The sequence below is a fragment of the Motacilla alba genome, chromosome 4 (genome assembly GCF_015832195.1).
Source record: "Motacilla alba alba isolate MOTALB_02 chromosome 4, Motacilla_alba_V1.0_pri, whole genome shotgun sequence".
NCBI lineage: Eukaryota > Metazoa > Chordata > Aves > Passeriformes > Motacillidae > Motacilla > Motacilla alba.
In genome coordinates, this window is record NC_052019.1 from 49,006,475 (window position 1) to 49,026,212 (window position 19,738).

At 40.5% G+C, this 19,738-nt stretch overlaps 1 protein-coding gene across 1 annotated transcript in view; it reads left to right on the forward strand.

Annotated features, from left to right (window-relative positions):
* Window positions 1-17,697, forward strand: part of EMCN (endomucin) — a 52,958-nt gene extending 35,261 nt beyond the window's left edge. Inside the window, exons 8-12 of the mRNA XM_038135678.1 lie at window positions 1,090-1,185; window positions 2,845-2,869; window positions 3,775-3,836; window positions 14,761-14,823; window positions 15,956-17,697. Of these exons, the coding sequence (XP_037991606.1) occupies window positions 1,090-1,185; window positions 2,845-2,869; window positions 3,775-3,836; window positions 14,761-14,819 (242 nt within the window). The 3' untranslated portion in view covers window positions 14,820-14,823; window positions 15,956-17,697. The remainder of the gene's footprint in view (window positions 1-1,089; window positions 1,186-2,844; window positions 2,870-3,774; window positions 3,837-14,760; window positions 14,824-15,955) is intronic.
* Window positions 17,698-19,738: the final 2,041 nt, after the last annotated feature.

Below are 19,738 nucleotides of genomic sequence, written 5' to 3' on the forward strand. Positions count from 1 at the left end.
TTCTGCAGACTCTTTAAGCACTTGATATTTGTGTGATGCATGCTACTTAATCTTTCATTTTAATATTATGCATCTCGAGGGCAAGAGTGTTGCTGCAGCTTTGCTTTTTCCAAGCCAGAGTACTGACTAAGCAAAATATGTTTGATGTTTTCTCGCTGTAAACTGTCTCCTTCTAGTTCCATAGATGCAAGGATGAACATTAAATATTAATTGCATCAAGAGCCATTGAGTGCAGCCTCCCCCTGACACAGGGCTTAGGCCAGCAGGCAGGAGAGTGCTGAATTTAAATGTGGCCAGTTGCTGCAGAGAAATGATAAAAAAGGGAGAAGCTGGGCTTATATATTTCCCAGGGAAAGCTTCTCTTCATTACATAATTCTTTCCTTTTTTTTTTTTTTGCTTCTTGGCTGGGAAACACCTGTCAGGAAATGACAGATGGTGGGAAATAATAAAAGGAAAGAAATGTCCTCATTTTAAAAGGAGATCTTGCATTTTCTATCCCTGGTTTTAAGTGCTGTGGGGAATGTTACTGTATTATGTAATTCCTTGGTGTCTTTCTAGGTGCACAATGTTAAAAGCAAAATAATTGCTTCAGTTGCTGAATTTCAGACTGCTCTTCCTTTTTTTTTTTTTCCCCCAAAAAAAGAGGAAAAAATAAAATGTTTTAAAAAATGTTTAAAAAAACTATTTCTAGAACATGACTTCTCACAAAACCTTTGGAGGCCATCAGCTCTGGGTTGAATGATGAGAGTTTTCATCGAAATTAAGATGGGCCCAGCAGAGCAGGTGTTGAAACCTTGTTCTTTTACTGAAAAATGTGTGAAACCAGTTCCACGGGGCAGCGTGAGTGTCGGGGAAGGAGTAAGGGTGGGAGAAGGAACAAGGCTGTCTTCTCTTCACAAAGCATCCAAGCCTGAGGCTCAGTGGCTGCAGGAAGAATAACAGGAGCAGTAGGTTGTCCTCTCCAGAGAAATGGGTAATGTTTGGTGAAGTGGAGCTGGAGGTGCCTCTCACCTTAGTCTGTGTAAGTCAGAGGCCTCTGCCTGTAAGTCAGAGGCAGCAGCCAACATTATGTTCTCCCTCTTTTTCAGACGTTATCTTGCCAATTGTCATCACCCTGATAGTCATTACCCTCTCTGTCTTCTCACTGGTGGCTTTGTACAAAATGTGCCAGAAGAAAACTCCAGGTATTTGGTTTGCTTTCTCTGCAGGGGGCGGAAATCAATGTGCTCTTTATTATTAAAAGATCTCTTTTGGATTACCTTAACCATCACTGTTGTGGTAGTCTGATGGGAAAGCTTTTTGTATTTTGTGTTTTGCCTGAAGGGGGAAACTAACACTTCATTTTCAAAATCAGTGGGAAGACCAGAGTGAGCCAAAATGATTTTTGGAGAATAAATAATGCTGTAAAGCTTTTTGTTCATGCTTTTGCAGCTACAAAGAGCTAACAAACACCTGTGCTAACACAACCAAACAGATAGAAATGGACAGTGAAAACTAAATTCAAAAATACTCAATGAAATCACTTTATTTATTTCATCTTTCTTCTAGATACAGGCAAAGAAATATCAGTGGGTTTTTCAGGAATATATCTGATACATACATACATACACAGAGGCACATGATGCATGAGTAACATTTTCCAGTTACAGTAAAATGTGCATGGAGCAAAATCCCTGAGCAAACAGTATTTTCAGAAATAGTCATTTTGACAGAGTAGCTAAAGTCAGTATCTGTTTCTCTGCTGTCCATTAAATACTCAAGATAATGGGCTATATTTCAATCAAAGTCCATTTGCCAAATGTTTCAGGGTCGCCCAAGTAACCACAGGTAAGTGTAAATTTCCATTAAGTGAAAACCCAGATCTGAGCCAGACTGTGGTTTTTCTGTCCCTGTGAGCTGGCATCAGTTAGGAGACCTGTGCAGAGCTGTGAAATCACCAGGCCTTGGAAATACAAAATCACAACAGGGTGTTGAAGCTGTAAACCAAGACAAACAGTGTGTCACAACCAATTTAGCCAATGACATGGAAAACCAGACCCAGATAAACAGAGGAAGGTGTGATCCTTACTTAGGAAATGATGGAATATTCAGAGTCAGGCGATAAAGACGTGAGATGAAGAACATTTCCTTTCCAGCCTCCCCTATGCACAAATGTCATCAGGCACTCTATTAGCAAACTCATTTGGAAGATAGACTAGATATCTGTAATGCTTCCTGTGGGATTTGCCCGGGTCTATCCAGTGCACTTCCCCTGTGCTTGGTGTCATGGAGTTGGCTCCATGTCTCTGATGTAACCCCCTGGCCCCTTCCATCTGCCCACACTTGCACATAGGCGTAAAATACATTCAGCATATGATTCATTTTGGCGACAAACCTGTTCCTCATTGATGGGGATGACAAACTGTTCCCAGATGTCATGCCAGGCTGAACCCCCAGGGGGTACAGCCTCAGGAACACCCTTGTTCCCTTAGTCCCCTTACCCTGCATCTTTTAGCTCAATTGTTGTGTACTTGAGAACCATGGCATGCTCACATCCTCTGTGCCAGCTACCCAGGGATTTGGGAGCTGCAGGGAAAAATGTGCTTCTGTTGTGCTCTTGGACAAGTCAAATGTCATTCTCCCTGGTTTCCAGAAGTGTTGGTACAAGAAACATCAGTTCACTTCCATAGATGACCAGAAAAATTACAATTACAATTCAAGCTGGTTGATTGTGTTTATGAACTTAATGCAATACTGCAAAATTACAACTGGGCCTTCTGCCAGCAGCTGCAGTGGCCATGTCTAAATGTTTGGGGTTTGAGTTCCAGCAATCAAAATGATATTAACTTTTTTTTGTCTTCCAGAGAGACAAGAGAATGGCGCTGAACAGTAGGTTGAATCCTTTTCATTGCTTTGGGATCTATCACAGGGCACTTGTCAATGTAGCAGATTTTGCATGGGATTTCCTTTGATCTTTTTCTCTTTCAAAATAGTAATAAATTGCCACCCCAAAGAGAAATATCCTGTTGAAAGTGCTGCACTTGCAGTTATTGTAGACCTGTATGTGTGATAAGCAGCTGTTTCAGCATGGATAGAAATGTGGTGACTCCCAACTGTTTTGCAATTGATCCTTTTGAAATGGATAGACAGCTTATGTTGTGCCACAGGACTCACTGGCCCAGTCTTTTTTCTTTCCTTTTTTCACTTTTTACCCCATTGATCCCTCTCCTCTACCCCTGTATCTCTTCCCACCCCACTTCTTTTGTTCATGTTTTCTCTCTTTTTAACATGTTTCCTTTTTATTCTGGATTATTTTTATATATATTTCACTTGTTCCCCATTATACCATGTTCCTCTGTCCCATCTTGTTTCCATTAGACCATTTGCATACTTGAAATAGTAGTGGCTTAAGGAGTGTGAGGAGAGGGAAGATGAGAAAGATCCATTAGAAGTTACAAACTAAAGGCCAATGAGCCTGGCAGTGGCCACTTGCATGACCAAAAGCAACATTTAGGCTGCTGGTTAACTTGGTAGCCCTGACTCCCTGGACATCTGAAGTGGTCCTTTTTTGCAATTCAACATGGCTAAAAGGTTGCATTGACAGAAAAAAATATTCCTCCTTTTCCCTCCTCTTCTGTGAAGTTCTAGATTAAACCTGGAGTAATGAAACCTGATTTATTAGATATTTTAAGAGATATGGAGTAGGTGCTGCCTCCTCAGGACCAAACTCTTACAGTTTTGTTTGGATGACCAACATGTGGGCTGACTGCCTAAATTTTTTCTGACTTCAACAGGGCCCAGTCAGATAAAGAAGGAGTCAAACTTCTTTCTGTGAAGACAACTTCTTCTGAGACTGGTGAGTGTTTCATTTGTGTGTATGTCTGTTTCCCTGTCTGAGCTCCGAGAAGAGCAGTTTTTGGGATGTCATTTCCAATAGCAAACTTATCTTCGGTCCCTTTCAGGTAAAAGTCACTGCAAACAATTCTTCTACAGAGCAAATCCCCAGAATGTGATCCTGTAGAGCTGCTGTTCAGCTGTACTGTGTGTGCTGTCAGTATTTGGGAATGAGAAGTGTGACGGGTTTAGGAAAATATTTTATTTAAATCATTGATGGTAAGCGATCTAGCTAGGGATGTTCAGGAATAACGGTGATCATGGTGTTTATCAGCTAGATCTGGCTGTGCAAGGAAGTTTGAAGACTGGTAACATCAGAATCACAGCATATTCTGAGTTGGAAGGGACCCTCAGGTGAACTTAAGTGAATGGCCCATGTGAAGATCAAACCCACAACCTTGGTGTTATTATTACCATGCTCCAAGCAACTGAGCTAATATCCCAGGGATCAAAAGGTTTGGGAGCCAGTGCTGTCTGCAATCAGGATTCTGTTGGAATTGGTGTCAGCAGTGTTCAGTCAGCCCCATACTCAGTCACCCTTCGCATTAAAAATCCTGCTCTCCTTGTAAATCCCTCTGTCCTGTGCTTCAGATTCTTACAAAATCAGTGGTAATAAAGCCTAAAGGAACAAAGGTTACTGATAACATACACAAAAGAAAGAAAAATCTCAAAGCAAAGAGATGGATGCAGTTACAGGTTCTGCAAAAAATGGAGTGGCACAAAATAAGACTGAGGCAGAACAGAATTCTGACTAAACAACAAAACTCCTAAATCTCTCATGGTAGAGCTAGTCGTGGTGAAACTTCACACCTTCACCCAATGCTTTCTCAGTCAAGTAGGTCCCACCTCGACTGCAAAAGTCCTTCCTGAAAAACAGTGTCTTATTTTCTACTTTTTAGGTATAATACTCCTATTTTGGTTTTAAGCTTTTTGGCCATCTGTTTCTCCTACTGACACTTCTTAATCTGACCAATAGCTGCTCTCTCCTTTTCTCCAAATCCTTGGGAAGTCCTTTGAAATACAGCACTTCATCTGAACTATTCTCTGCTTGCTGGAGAGGCACAGTCTGGACTCTCCAGCCTTCTCTGCAACTCCCAGAACCTTTTGTGCAATCCAAAACACCCACAGGGCATCTCTGGCAGCCCTTGCAGCAAACCAGAGTTGTGCAAGATCCCCATGGCCTCTTGACACAGAGCTAGGGGCTAGAGGGGGACAGGAAGGGCCTGCTCCAACACAGGACACATCAGTTCTGTCCTGCTACTGCTGCGTAAAGGCAAACTACATTTTGGCACTTTAGAGGCTTCACTAGAGAGCTTCATGATTTGGGAATGGACTTGTAGCATTATTTGGAGTATGGAGTTGTGTGTATGTTTTCTTAAAGTCATACTTTTGTTTTGTTTTGTTTTGAAAGCTGAATGAAGTTAGAAACTAATTAATGGACATTTTTTGATTGATTCTGCCCTCATGCCATTTCAAAAACAAAGTGACTTCATTGACAGTAGCAGAATTGTTTGTGGTTTAAAGCAGGGTAAATGGGAGAAGACACAGGCTCAATTTTGTTGTTTTTTATTTTTTTTTCCTTTTTCCACAATATGAGCTCTGTTGCCTGTTAATCAGCTACTGTTCACCAAATATTGGAGCATCTTCCATCCAGAGGATGCTTGATATTCTTTTTACTGAACTATGATGTATGCATGCTATAATTAGAAAGTTGAAGTCATAACCACTTAAAAGACAAGATTCTTGCCCTCTGCTCATTAATACAATTCATATTTAAACTAGCTGCCACTTTCTCTAGAATTCTTACATCATTATAGGTTTAAAATTAAACATACTTTCACTGAAATTGAAGTCCTGCTTTTGCCTAGGTTTTTAGAGTCACTTTACTTCTTAAATTAAAAGCACTCTGGTAGAGGGGTCTGTTTCTTCCAGAAATATTTGTCACTCATACAGGAATTTTAAATATGTTAGGATGCCTCCCCATTTGAATCAGATTTACTTGCTTTATTAAAAGCTCAGACATAAAGGCAGACACTTCTCATGGTATAGACACAAGAACTGCCTGGCTCTCGGGCCTTCTCACAACTTCTGACAACAATTGCCCTGCACAAAACTTCTTTACAAGTGTTCTCCTTTTTCCTTCGTCCAGTTGTTTAGAAAGTGTATGTTGTGGCTGTCTCTGTACGTACCAACAAAACTACAAAAAGTAGTGAGTAGAAAGGCTGAAATTAGAAAGATCTAAAGAGCAGCCTTAACTTCACAAGCAGGGCTCTATCATCCTCTCACTATCAATAGGCAGCTCCTCCCTAAGCTCAAGCATATCTACAGTGAAGTTCTGCTTTAATATGTAATCAAATTAAGCTTTATTAGAAGTATACATTCTAATTTTTTCCCTTCATTTTTGCTTTTCATTCCAAACAGAAGACTTTGAGATTGTATAATTTTGTAAAATATATGCAGGACAGCTAAGGACCTACAAACTGTTCAAGCAAGCAACCTAGAAAGACCCCGTGTCAGTGTTGTGCATAGATAGATCTTGATCAAAGGTTATGGTGAGTTTAATCCTGCCTTCTTTTATCTGTCTGAAAACCATGCTAGCTGCACATAGTTGAAAGAGATGTATGTGTCCAGAGGGCTGTTTATCCCATCTGCCTTGGACATCTATCTTGAACTAGAATGGGCTGACCTGTGGCAGTCCATTGACTCATGAAAGATCCTATTTTAGGACTTCTAAAATTAAGTTGTGAATAGGAAATGAAAGCAAAAGGAAAGACTCCTTTTTCAGAGGCACGGCTGAGTTAAATTTAATCAAGAATATTATTTCAAATACCTACAATTAATGTGAAAGAATGCAGGAAAAGAATAGTTTTCAATTAAGCCTGGACTAAAGTAATGTTTTTAATGGAGTAGTGTCATCAAGAGAATTAGATAAAATGGAGCTTTAAATTGTCATTTTTATAACTCTTCTTAGAAAGATGGAGTTGCTAATGGCCTTGAGCTCTAAGGCACAACTGGTGTAGAATGGATGTAAAGTATAAAACCAGAGAAAACTAAACTAGACTGGGAAAATTTTTCATGCATGTTTATCAGTGAACTGCAACACCTGATGCAAGATAAATGCCTGTTCTTGCATCTTACTTGAAAACTCAGCTAAGATAAAAATCATCTCAAAAGTTTCACACTAATGTACAAATGCAGGACTTTTTGGCAGCCATTTCATGTTGATGGTACAGGCAAATTTAGGAAGGTTCCTCCTGAGCAGAATAAATGGTCTTTTACAATACAGCGTTCTAGAAAATCTACCTGCAAAAATATTTATTTGTGATTCAACACAGCCCACAGAACTGCACACTTAGCTTGTCAGTGATAGTTATATTTCCTGAGAATATAAGATGAAGGGTTCTAATTGATGACTAAGAGATCAATAACATCAGCCATGAGGTTAAAGTATTGCTTGCCTTGAAAACAGGTCTAACTTTTTCTGCAAGGGTTCTTGTGTATTACACTGAAAAACAGCAAAGGTATTGATCCCCTTTTAGGACTCATGAAAAATGTTGAGGGATGAAAATTTCTCAGTTACAGAAAGGTTGGTGAATAAAAATTTGGGTAAGACTATTACATACAGGTGTATGATGTGTGATAGAAGCATTGATACCCAACTTCAGGATTTTCTTTTATGGCCCTAGCCTGGAATAACTGTTCTAGAGAAGATAAAATATGTGAAAGGCCTTTTTAGTAGAAGCACACCATTTCAATATTCAATGTAAAGTCTCATAGGGATGTGCAGGTGACATAATATCTCAGACATGTTAGGTAAAATCCTGGCACCTAAGCATAAGCTGATCCAATAAAGCATGATTTATAACCAGACTGAGCTGATTTGAGGTGAAAGGGTAGGATATGACTTACTTGGCTTGCAGAGATATTGCCTGTTCTGCACTGAATTTGCTGAAAGGGTTTAAAATGTGTCAGAGCTGCGGTAGCTCAGATTTTGGTGAGGCACCTGAAATGGCAGGTGGCTAGAGAAGGATTTGTGGCACATGTCTGCATTAGGGCTTCCCTAGATACCCACTGTGGACAAAAAATGAAAAAATGAAAAAAATGAAAATTCAAAAAATGAAAAAAAAAGAAAATTCAAGTGTTGTTACTAAACAGAAATGGGAAAATATATCAGGCAAGGATGGATTTTTGGGAGACACCTAACCTGTTCCATTTGAAACCCCTTTAATTTATTGCAACCACACTGGAGAAAGAGATCAATTAATACCTAGAGGTGCTCTCTGATGGCAGTGCAGTACAAAGATAGCATGAACCAAGAAAGCAGGAAAATTTGCATCCTCCATATGCTGCACATCTCTTCCAAAAGCTGCTGCTGTTCAACAGTAATGATGGCCTTAAAGCTGTTACCTGCTGCTTCAGCTGAATGTGCCTCAAGATAACCCACTGCAGGGCTAGGGCTTGGACATGGTAAATCCTGTGGTCTTCTGAAACAGGCTGGTCAGATGACAGTGTCTTCATCACTGCTTTCCATAACCCTGCAAGTGCTGAGACTAATTGTTCTGCCTCACTCATCAAACCATAGATGTGGTTTTGGTACCATGGGACATATCAGGAGCTGGTGCAGACCTTGTTTCCTGTTATGCTGAGCATGGGCCGTGGCATTTTTAAGTAGGTAAGAAATCTTTGGGCTTTACCTCATTGGGTAAACTTATCCCTGCACGGGGGCATGACTCCATAGTGGGCCATGAGGTTTCTTAACATGCATTGGGACTTTGACCTCTTTCTCATTATGTCTAGGATCTGTGTGGATGTCTCTAGGAGCAAGTGAAGAATCTGAGTCACTAGATGAGTCACTCTGTCAATGGAAATTCCCTTCCCTCTTCCACTTCCTTGCAGGATAAGCAGTGTAGGTCAGTGAAGAGCAGTCTGCTGGCACGCTGCGTGCTTAGGAGTGGTAAGAGTGGGTGCTCCTGCTAATGTAGGGTATTGATTATTTCTGCTTCCTAGTCTGAGATGTAGTTTCAGGGCCTTGTGTTTTTTCTCCTGCACATAGAACACCTAGGAGCTGCTTTATAAAAAAGGGTCTCCTTGCAGCAGAGAAAGATAACAAGTACCTCTTTCCCTCTCCTTTTCTTTCTCATTTGCTGATACTCTATTTTTTAACCTCATGTTGTATAATAGCCCGAAGGTCTGTTTCTTTCTTGACAGGAACTGTAGAATAAACTTTCTTAGCTTGTGGTTGGACTCTGTTTGTGTTTACTCACACCACAAAGTTCTGACTGCACACACTTCCAGCTGAAACTTTTGGACAAAAATGTTGTCAAAAACATAGTCAAACTGTAGTCAAAATAGCATATGTTTCTTTCTGTATTTCTAATCTGGTTGGTGAGCTGTGCATATTTTCAAGGGTTTTTTAAGCAGTCTCTTACATTCAGCCTGCTGAGGGTCAGGTGATGTTTTCCCCTGTGAAGCATTCGCTGACTTTCCAGCCTGCAGTTTTCTGAGATTCTCCTTGTGAGGGAGGCACCTCCTGCCCTTTGCTGCCCGTTGAGCAGGAATTGCCTTCCTGTCCTTCACCTGAAGGTTTCCACACACCCTCTCTCTGCCCCGGTGGATTGTCCAGACCCTTCTGTCGTGCTGGCAGTGGTGAGGAGCAGTCTGCAGGGAAATGGTGAAGTGTGTGCCAGGGGAGCTGCAGCACGTTGCAGGTGCTGGACTCACTGGCCCACACCAAACCCAGCCACTGGTTCCCACTTAATGCTGCTCTCCAACATCTTTCTTTTAGTTCAGTGTGGTAAAAATAGACATTTTGATTCCTGTGTCGGCAGAGGTAGTTTTATACTTTTATAAAAGATAGGCATCTGCAATCAGATTTTATTAAAAGCTTGCTTTAATTCTTTGTTCCAAATCTGATTGCCACTTACAAGCAATTTCTCAGCAGCAGATATTACAGTGAAATAACAGCACAACTAATTTCTTCTTACAGACAATGTAATCTGAGATGCAGTACAACCTGTTTTTTATATGAAAGACTGTTTTTACATCCTTTTTCTTCCAGCTTTCCCAATAATGTCAGAGGGCTTTACCCAAGCCTTTACTTTCTGTACTCATAGTACTCAGTCTGTACTCTCTTTTATGTCATTATGTTCTGCAGTGTATGTGTATTCTGAATAACATATTCATATTCTGAGTCAAATGTGGAGGGGCAGGAGGAGAGGGAAAATTGCAGTGATATTAATACAATATCCTTCTACAACAGTGAGACAAAGTAATGTTTGTTTCAGAGCCTCAAAACTGATCTTATTGCAATCTGTAATTTCAGCTGATTGTACCCATTACTTATTCACATACACTGGCATCAGAATGCAACAGTAATGGTTGGAAATGAGTGTATTTGTGAGGGAAAATCAAAACAAATACTGCACAAGTGAAATTTTAATTCGGAAGAAAACAGTGCATTTTCACTGCAGCACTCTTTCTTTTCTGGTCACCTTTCAGCTTGGAAGAGTTCTCAGTAGCTGGGTACCTAGTCTGCTTTCCTTGCACTTAAAACAAATGTGTTGAAGGATGAGGATTTATGAGTACAATTTTTTTCCTTGTACATCTTCCTTGTCCTTATCCTTTTGAACCATGACCATGTTTTAGAGGAGGAAGCATGCAGGGCGTATTGGGTCAGCCCCTGTGCCCACACTGCCTATTTCTTTGGGTGGATCAGTGACTGAGGCTCTGGCAGAAGTGTTCAAAGGGTGCCACATGGAGGCTGTGTGTATGAAAGGCCAGTGCTGTATTGTGCAAGTTGTTAGTGCACCATCTCCTTTAGTATTGAGGCCGAGGAACCATCAGCTGAGCCAGCTGTACCTGCTGGAACCCTGGATCTCTGTATCCTCAAATCCAGACAAAGGATTTGTTAGAGGGTGGACCACAAGAGGTGAAAGGAAGTATGACAAACAGGAAAGGAGTCCAGTAACGTGTCCTGCGCCATAGTCTTCCAGCAGCATGTGGCTAGGAGACATCCTTAATCAGGCTAGTTATCCTTGGTGTTTCATACTTTTCAGTGGCTTTTAATTCCACAAATTTGTCTTGTTTGCAGTGGTATCTGCAGCCTCCTGCCGCAATAAACCTGACAGTTTAACTACAGATCTGTCTGCTCTGTGACAGTAATAGAGACTTCATGATGCTTATGTCTTGGTATTTGCAATCCAATTTCAGACAAAAATCAACAAAGAGATGCAACACTGGAAGATGGCAAAGAGAGTATAGGGTGTAAAAGCAGGTTTGGCATGTCACCTAAAATTTCCATGTCAGTATCTCATTTTTTCTGATTTTCCTTTTCACAAAAGGGAATGAAATCTTGTGATTTCAGTCAGGATCAATTGGGAAAGCTTCAGGCCATATTCCTGCACTTCAGGTCATCCCACTGGCTTTCCTTGTTTTCATGTCATATCAGGGTTTTTTTCCTTTTGAAATTTCAATTATTCTGTTTCTCTTCTGTCTCTTTGTTTCCCTTTCTTTCCTGATTGTAGGGATTTCAAAGGGAATAATTTGGGCAAGTTTTGGTTCTTTTCCCTGCACCACATTTCATCTCAGTACAACTGATTTTAGTCACTCCATTTCTGGATTTTCTGTATTTTTCAATTTCATTTTTGATTGACCATATCTCCTTTCTGGAGTGTTTGTTCAACTCTGTCCTCTGATTTCAAGATTTCATTGCCTTTCCTGACAGGAAGAAATTCCTGTCAGGAAAGGAAATGAAATCTTGCAACTTCAATTGGGCAAACTTTGGGCCATATTCCTGCACTTCAGGTCATCCCATTGGCTTTCCTTGTTTTCACGTTGCAGCAGGGTTGGGTTTTTTTTCTTTTGAAATTTCAATTCTTCTGTTTCTCTTCAATTTCATTTTTGATTGACCATGTCACCATGACCTTTCTGGAGTGTTTGTTTAAGTCTGCCCTCCAGTTTCAAGATTTCATTCCCCTTTGGAAATTTATTGCTGTAGCAGCCATCAGATTGGATCAACTAATACTTTATGCAAGATACTGAATATCTATATTGTGAGATGCTGATGGTTCAAGTTTCTCCTGATATCTTCCATCTCCTGAGGCATAACGCTAGAGCTTGCATGTCATCCTTCTCTAAATGCATAATCTATGAATAAAATCCCAGTTTTTTACTGATGATGTTGCTCTTGTTGGTATATTTTGTGGAACTATAGCCTTTCTCTTTCAATGATGGCCTCAGGTTGTGCCAAGGGAATTTAGATTGGATATTAGGGAATATTTCTTCACAAAAGGGGTTGTTAAGCATTGGAACAGCATGTCTAGGATGGTGGTAAAGTCATCATTACTGGAAGTGTTCGAAAAATGTGTGGATGTGGCACTGGAGGACATGGTTTAGTGATGAACATGGAGATGTTGCTGAGTTGACAGTTGGACTTGATGATCTTAAAGGTCTTTTCCAAACTCAACAATTCTATGATCCTGTCACAGCCTTCAAGGCCTTGTAATGTATCTGGACTGGTTGAGCACCTCCACTGCACCCTGTATTTTCTCAATCAGCAAAAAATTCAGTGTGAAATGATGTCTTCAATATATTGAAATGCCATCTATTCTAACAAAATACTAAACACAAGTATTTGTTTTTCATTCCCCTTATGGGAAGCAAGGTTGAGTCCGTTTGTTTTGGTGGATGAGGGTTAGGGAACAAGTTTGGGTTTTGGAATCCCAGTCTTGGAATCTATTTGTGTCAGTTAAGGCTGTTTTGAGATCAATATAAATGTTTTCTTACTTGCAGCTAACCTGGATGTTCTTGGTTTGCCCTTTGAGTTGCATCTGGGTATTTAGCAGAATATCAAACTGCTGAACCATTGAACTCCAAAATTGATCTGGACACTTCTCTGTGCAGTCTCCAGGTGTGCTGCAGCCCTGTATCTAAACCCATCCACTACCCTTTTATCTCTTGAACAGAGAGCATCCGTGACAACTCCTTCTCCAGTGTATAATCATCGTCTCTTGGTCACTGAATTGTTGGCTGGCACTAACGATTACAGACCTTACCATGCAATTATCTTCAGGCACTTTTGCAACCATGGAGTAGCCATAACTTCCTTTTGATTCCCAAGGCTTGCAGGCTCCTGCCCTTTTGGAAGTGCGGCAGCAAAGCAACGCAATGGCTTGCATCCATCCCTCACCACTCTGCTATTGTAGGGGGACATTGCCCCAGGCAATAGCTGGGGGCAGTTCACTGTTCCAGGGATAAGGGGTATAGCACCAGGACATCTGGATAGGGCATGTGATTGCCTGTGTGCTGCAGTCTCAGGCTCTGCAGAAAGGCAGAGTCGCCCCTCTGGCCCGGCCACCACTGTTGGCAGGTGCCTCTCAAGCACTCTGCCTTGTGCAGCCAGCGCTGCTGCCCTGCTCCATACTCTGATCCACGGTCTATTGGCACAAATGGGATGTCATCCAGGGAGCTACGTTACTCTGGAGCCTGCCCTTAGACATGCTGTTTTCCTGGGGTGCTTCCATGTAGATCTGTCTGCAGAACAACCAGCTGAGAGTGGAACTGATAACAAAGTACTGATATTTATTACTACTATTGGTTTTTATCTTCTGCATCGTAATATATTTCTCAATTAATTTCTCCAACACCTTCTTTTTTAAACAGTTTTGCCAGTTTCTCTCTTCTGTCTCCTATTTAATCTTCTATTTCTGTATATTAAAGAAGGAAAGTAGAAACATGCAGAAGGAAAAATAAAAATAAAAAATAAATGAGAGTTCTTGAAAATCTCATTCCTTTGCTAGTATAAAACTGCACAATATTTGAACTGGTTCACTTTACTTTAGCTTTTCAGTACAAGATTTTTATCTAGCAAAAACATTTCACCTACCAAAAATATGTCTTATTAAGATATACCATTTTTTCCTAGTAAAAACTTGTGCTTTCCTTTGCCCTCTCTGAAATTTGACACATGAGCTTCTGAAACTCCATCGTAGCAACACTTCAAAGTTATTTTAATTTATTTTTTTTTCAAAATTGAGCACTTGGGAAGTGAACACCATTCCAGCACACTATTGTTCAACAGTTTTCAGCAGTCTTCTACTCATCTCCTAAAAGCTGCACTAAATTAAAGAGCCTTTTTTTGATGTAAAAAAAAAACTGTCTGAAAATTATTGATAAGTCTTTTCCATTGTCTTCAGGAGTGCAACTATTTAATTTGGCTGCTAATTATTTAAATGCCTAATCAGTGAATTTTTTCATAATCCTAATCTGTATTACAATTTGCAACCCTAGGCCATTAATGCATATTCACTTCTCCTGGAATGTAATACATCACTTCCTTGCCTCTTATGGAGGCATGAGGAATTAAATTGTCTCCTGCAGGTGAGCAAGGAGGCAGAAGGAGATATTTGGGTTTTCCTGCCCTCATGCTTGTTTCCATGAGGCTCTGGCTTCTCCAGAGAAGGAATATGGTGAACTGTGTCAAGTTCTTAAATGTTCATCCTTCTGCTTTGGAGGAACTGAGCTGATGTCAGTGTTACTGGCAAAAATTAATTTTATAGTTCTATCTTCTTATTTTTATAATTCAATATTCAGATCATAGCTATAAATTAATTAAAGTCTTATTCCTCTTCAACCCCCTTGAGAACTGCCTTGGAAAATACTTTGTGGTAGTAACCCAGCATTAATGAGCAAATCACAGGCGGAATAATCTATAAAATAGGAAGAGTGGTAAAAATCTATTTTGTGGACAGTTTTTTGCTGTTAAGTAAATCTGACAAGGAGACTTGCTAGTTTGTACACTGGTCAGTGATGTGTTCCTGCTAGACTCATTTCCATGTTTATCTGTCTTTCCATGTTTATCTGATGGAAATGTATTTTCTGTTTCTTAGGAGAGCACTCATCTCACGGGAAGAATAAAACTCGGCAACTCTTCACATCTCAGCAATAAATATGTAAGTTTATTGCCTTTGTTTTCCATTCTGTAACATTAGTATTTGTTAATCCCTTTAATACTTTTTAGTCTCAGTATTGTGCCATGTAACTTAAAAAAAGGGTTAAAAATGCAAGCCAGAAAGAGAAATTACTTCAGTTGGCAGCAGCAACCTCAAGGAAAAGTGGCTTAAACAAAGCTCAGCTGGAGCACCCCATCGTGACCAGATTCACAGGCAAACTGAGGGGCTGAAGAAGCTGCCAGCTCACAGACAGTCCTTTATACGCAAGAGCATGTGACTTTATTTTTACTCCTTTTTTTTTTCCCCCATGAAAAATCAGAATCTTTTTTCACTTCATGCAAAAGCCAGGAGTTTTATTCAGGTGGTTTCTTAGGGCTTGAAATCCTAGGTGGTTAAAACATAGCAAGTGCTGGATGGTATTTTTATGTGTGAAAGGGCAGAGACCATCAGAGCACTCTGAAACACAGCTTTTGATGTTGGTGCTGAATTTTTCTTCGTATATGGAGCTTTCTCAGGCACCACAATATCCACTTCCCATGGAGCTGCTTTTCTCATTTGTGGAGAACTGTGGAGAGCTGTGGTCCTTTGCTGAGGGTGGGAGAAGGAAGCAGCTGTGGAAGGGCCCTGTGTGACCAGGGTGGAGCAGGAGGCAGGGGGCAAGGATGTCCTGAGGAACTGGGTGTCACAGCACACATGGGATGGACCCCATAGAGGCTCTGGCAAAGCCCAGACTCCCACCAGCACTCTAGAATGAAGCCCCTCTAGAATGGGTCCCATCAGTCTCCCCTGAGAAATACCTGGTTGACCAGAAATGTGAAGAATATCTTTATGGTTTTGACCTATTCTCATTTCTTCTAGGTAGAGACTGAGCTTTTCTGATGCCAGTAGTAAGGACAAAATTACCTCCTTTGTTCCTTGAATTAGAGCAGCAGAATACAGTTTTGCCTACATTACTGTAAACCCAGAGGTGGTTCAATTTGTGTGGACCCAGGACAAGGGCCTGGACCATAAATTTAATCCTTATTGTCTATCCCATGCTGGATTTATTCTCTCTTCTCTCTTTTAGCTTACTCATATGTTCCTGAACAACCTTACCTGGAATAATAATCTTGAGATGCTCTTGTCATTTCAGATGTGAAGCAGCCTGTTTTATCACAATATGCAGGAACATCTCACCAAAGTTGTGTTTCAATGGGAAATGTGGAGAAGCTGAAGCTTTTTACCATCAGGACACTTGTGTTAATGACCAGGTTTTGACTTCTAAATCTCAAGCATCTCCTTTCCCTTCTGGAATGACATGTAATTTTTTTGATGGCTTAATAACTGGTATACCATGTATATTTATTATTTTCACATATAGTAAAAGCAGGGAAACAAGGTTGAAGAGAATGTAAAAACAAGATGAGTGAAGATGATGTAAAAATTTGGTGATGTTTGCATAGTAGCTACTAAAAATGTTTTCTGCACACACAGGAAGGAATATGTCAGAATACTTTGTCGAACGTATGGTAGCTAGGGAAATTTTAGTTGTATGTAGCAGAATACAAACAGGACCTGACCCTTGAAACAGGACTGGGCAAACAGCCACTATGAAAATTAATTCAGTAATTTGCATGAGACTCCTCACTGTAGCACATGCTTTGCTTGTCATAAATGTTTACAGGGTGGGATGCCTGGCTGAGATGCTGAAGTGTGTGCTTCTTTTCTGTGAAGGGAGGAATATACCTTGCACTAAGACTCTGAAATTTTGTAAATTACTGAACATAATCCTTGCAATGTAGCAGGCAATAGCTGGTTTTCACCTTTTCCTTGGCTAATTGCATTATGCGTGCTGCAAATATGACTCCCATATAGCCTGGAGCACACAGTGGGAATCAGCAAGGTAAGCAATTTCACAGATGAACCTTCTTCCCTGTGTTCTGAGTAATGCATGGGATTCCTGCGGGTTATTGAATAACTCCAGAAGTTCAAAGAGTGTTTCAAGTGCTAATTACAGACACTCTTAATTTGTACAGAGCTGGCAGTTCCAAAATATCAAGTAGTGCTTCTGCCTGCATGTACCCTACCTTTCTAGAACTGTAACTGTTTGAAATTTGTGTTACTGTGAGCATCTGCTCAGTCTCAATCCATTGACTGTAGCATTCCAAGAATTACCTTTTTTAAATTGGGAAATGGAAAGAAGACAACTGGTGGTCTAAGTGCAGGGCTGAGATCTGGGAAAATCATCTACGTTTTGATACCTCTTGATACAATGCTTTTGAGGAACTTTTCTCTCCAATTGCCTTCTCTGAAATATTAAAACTTGCCGAGCATGCTGGTGAGAGATTGAGCAGATTTATTACTTCATGTCTACAGACAAATCTGAAAAGTGTTTATTTCCCTGTGCCTGACCATTGCTCTTACTTCTGCTGTGGTGTGTCTGATAATCTTCTTTCTTAGTGGCACCATGAGAGACTTTTGGTGAAGCTCGATAAAAGATGGGAAACTAACAAGTGTCCATGCTGCAGCTGAACTTACATTGTTCATTCAGGTATTCCTGGATCACTTGTGTTCCTCAGGAGCAGAGAAGTCTTGGATGCCTACTTTGGAAAGGTCAGGCCATCTAAAATATCCTAGTTGGCATCTGCAACTATTCTGGTTCTTGATTGATGAGGTTTCCTTCCAAAAAAAGCAGTCATTGTGGATTTTCATGTTGATTAAAAACCCAAGGTATTTTGTAGTGTATTGTATCATAGCGAAAGGACAGTAGAGAAAAGCAGAGAAATATTGTGAAATATCTGTTTGTGTTTTTGTGCAAAATCTGTTCAGAAACTACCATGTTGTGTCAAGAAAAAAAAAATACTGCCTATTAAAATTTATTATCTTTATTAAGCAGCTATCCTTTTCTGCTTGCAGAAATGCAATCCATTGCACATGTCTAGCACAACTGTTGTCCATTACTCCACATTCCTGTTTCACAGAATGAGGTAGACCCTTTATGACAAGCCTGGAGAGCAGACATTAGATATCCTGGGCATGGTGGTGGCAGGGGCTCTGTGAAACCTTGCAGAAGGCATGCTGGAGGTGGCATATGGAAACTCCTCCTCATTACAATCAGTGATGGGGAGAGGACAGGCCTTTGCAAATCCTGATACTGGAAAAGTGAAAAACAACGAAACAGGGAAGGTGTTTGGGCTCTTCATGATAACAGGCATGGCAGACCACCAAGCGCTCATCGGAAGGCTGGGAAACATCTCTCAAACACACTGGCTTGTGCTGAGTGTGCATGAAGTAAAAGAGGTGAGTTCAGAGGACAGCACAAATAAGAGCCTGAGATCCTCTTAACCCCTGAAATGACAAAACTTGTGGTAAAGGGAGACAATATGAAGTTCCATTTAGAAAGGATTTGGAAGAATATTTGGGGCGCTTTTCTTCTGCAGAGTTGGAGGTGCTGGAATTGCCTTTAATGGGAGGTGATGAACTGTCTGCACAGAGAGCTCAGTATTTAAAGAAGTTACATGCAATGGCTTAGGTAGATGAAAAAGAAATGAAAAACCCATTTGAGTTGTCTGGCTCAACAGCTCCGCTGTTAATACATGTCTAAAAGATACACTAGAGTTTTTCTAGTCACTAGTACCTAAAAAAAAAAAATTCCAGAAGTTTAAGTTGATCCTCCACTGTGAGGTTTGTCTAGATGAGAATACTAGGAAAATGAATCTACATTTGTATAAATCTTCTCACCAAAGTTTGACTAAATCTTCTGGGGACAGTCACATATAAATTTCATGTTCTTCATCTTCTGTGTCCTAAGTTGCTAAAGAAGTGAATGATATCTACTTCACTGTGGAATGAACATGTCCACAGAAACGTAATTAAACTGGATCTGCTTACAAATTAGTTCAGCTCATGAGTTACTTGTTAAACAAGTTTGTAGGTTGAGTATATTATTCTGATCTACATGTTACAATCCAAGACTACAGAACATATTTGGCTGGCAAAGACTTTGGGGTATCATTAATCACTGCCAGCAAAGTGTGCAGGGCTCAGGTTTGGCAGGAGAAAGTGTTTTCAGGACTGCTCATCTCAGGCTTAACTTGAGAAGGTGAATCACTGTCTTCAAGCACAGAAAATTTCCCTGAGCTCTTCCCAGAGTCTAACCCTGCTCAGTACAAAGACTTGCAATATTTTGAGAGTGACCAGTTGCAGCATACTGGGATTTTAGACACAGGTCCAAACAAGACAAGTGGGCACTGAAGAAAAAGAGCCAATGAAGCACAAAAAAAAGGTGTGCCACAGTCTATTGACAACTGGTTTTCTACTCGAAGATGCCGTATCAAGTAAGTTATTTGACTCACAGGAAGAAAAATACTTTCATCACTATTTACAGTGAAAAGGTCTAGAAACGAGAAAAACAACATAGAAAAGTTGAAAATAATTCTTTCTAAAAGGTAGATGCTGAAAAGGTATGCATATTAAGTGCTTTTCAAGCACAAGCAGCTTATTAGCCTTCTAAGTACTTACATATTCTCACACGTTTGGCTGAGGGCCTCATGATGGCTGCTCATGAATGGGCCAGTCTTTTGGGCTTTATTTTGCTTATTGGATCACAGGAATCATTCTGGGTCTTGACACTCCATTGTCTGTGGACAGAATTGTTTTACAGGCACTGGTTAGAAAGCTGTTTAAATGAAAAATATTCCTTGGTCTGTTTGTTGTGGGGAAGTTGTACGGCCTACTAGCAAGGCTGTTGCAAGGGAGAGCAGTAGCATTGTCAGGATACTTCACCTTACGAAACCCCCAGAGGCGTCTGTGGTTTTGGAATGACTCCACCCCACTGAAGAGGGGCAAATCATTTCACTGCATACCAGTGCGCAGCAGACTTACAGAAAGGCATAAAGCTCATCAGTCTCCCTGGCTCAGGACAGGGAAGCCATCA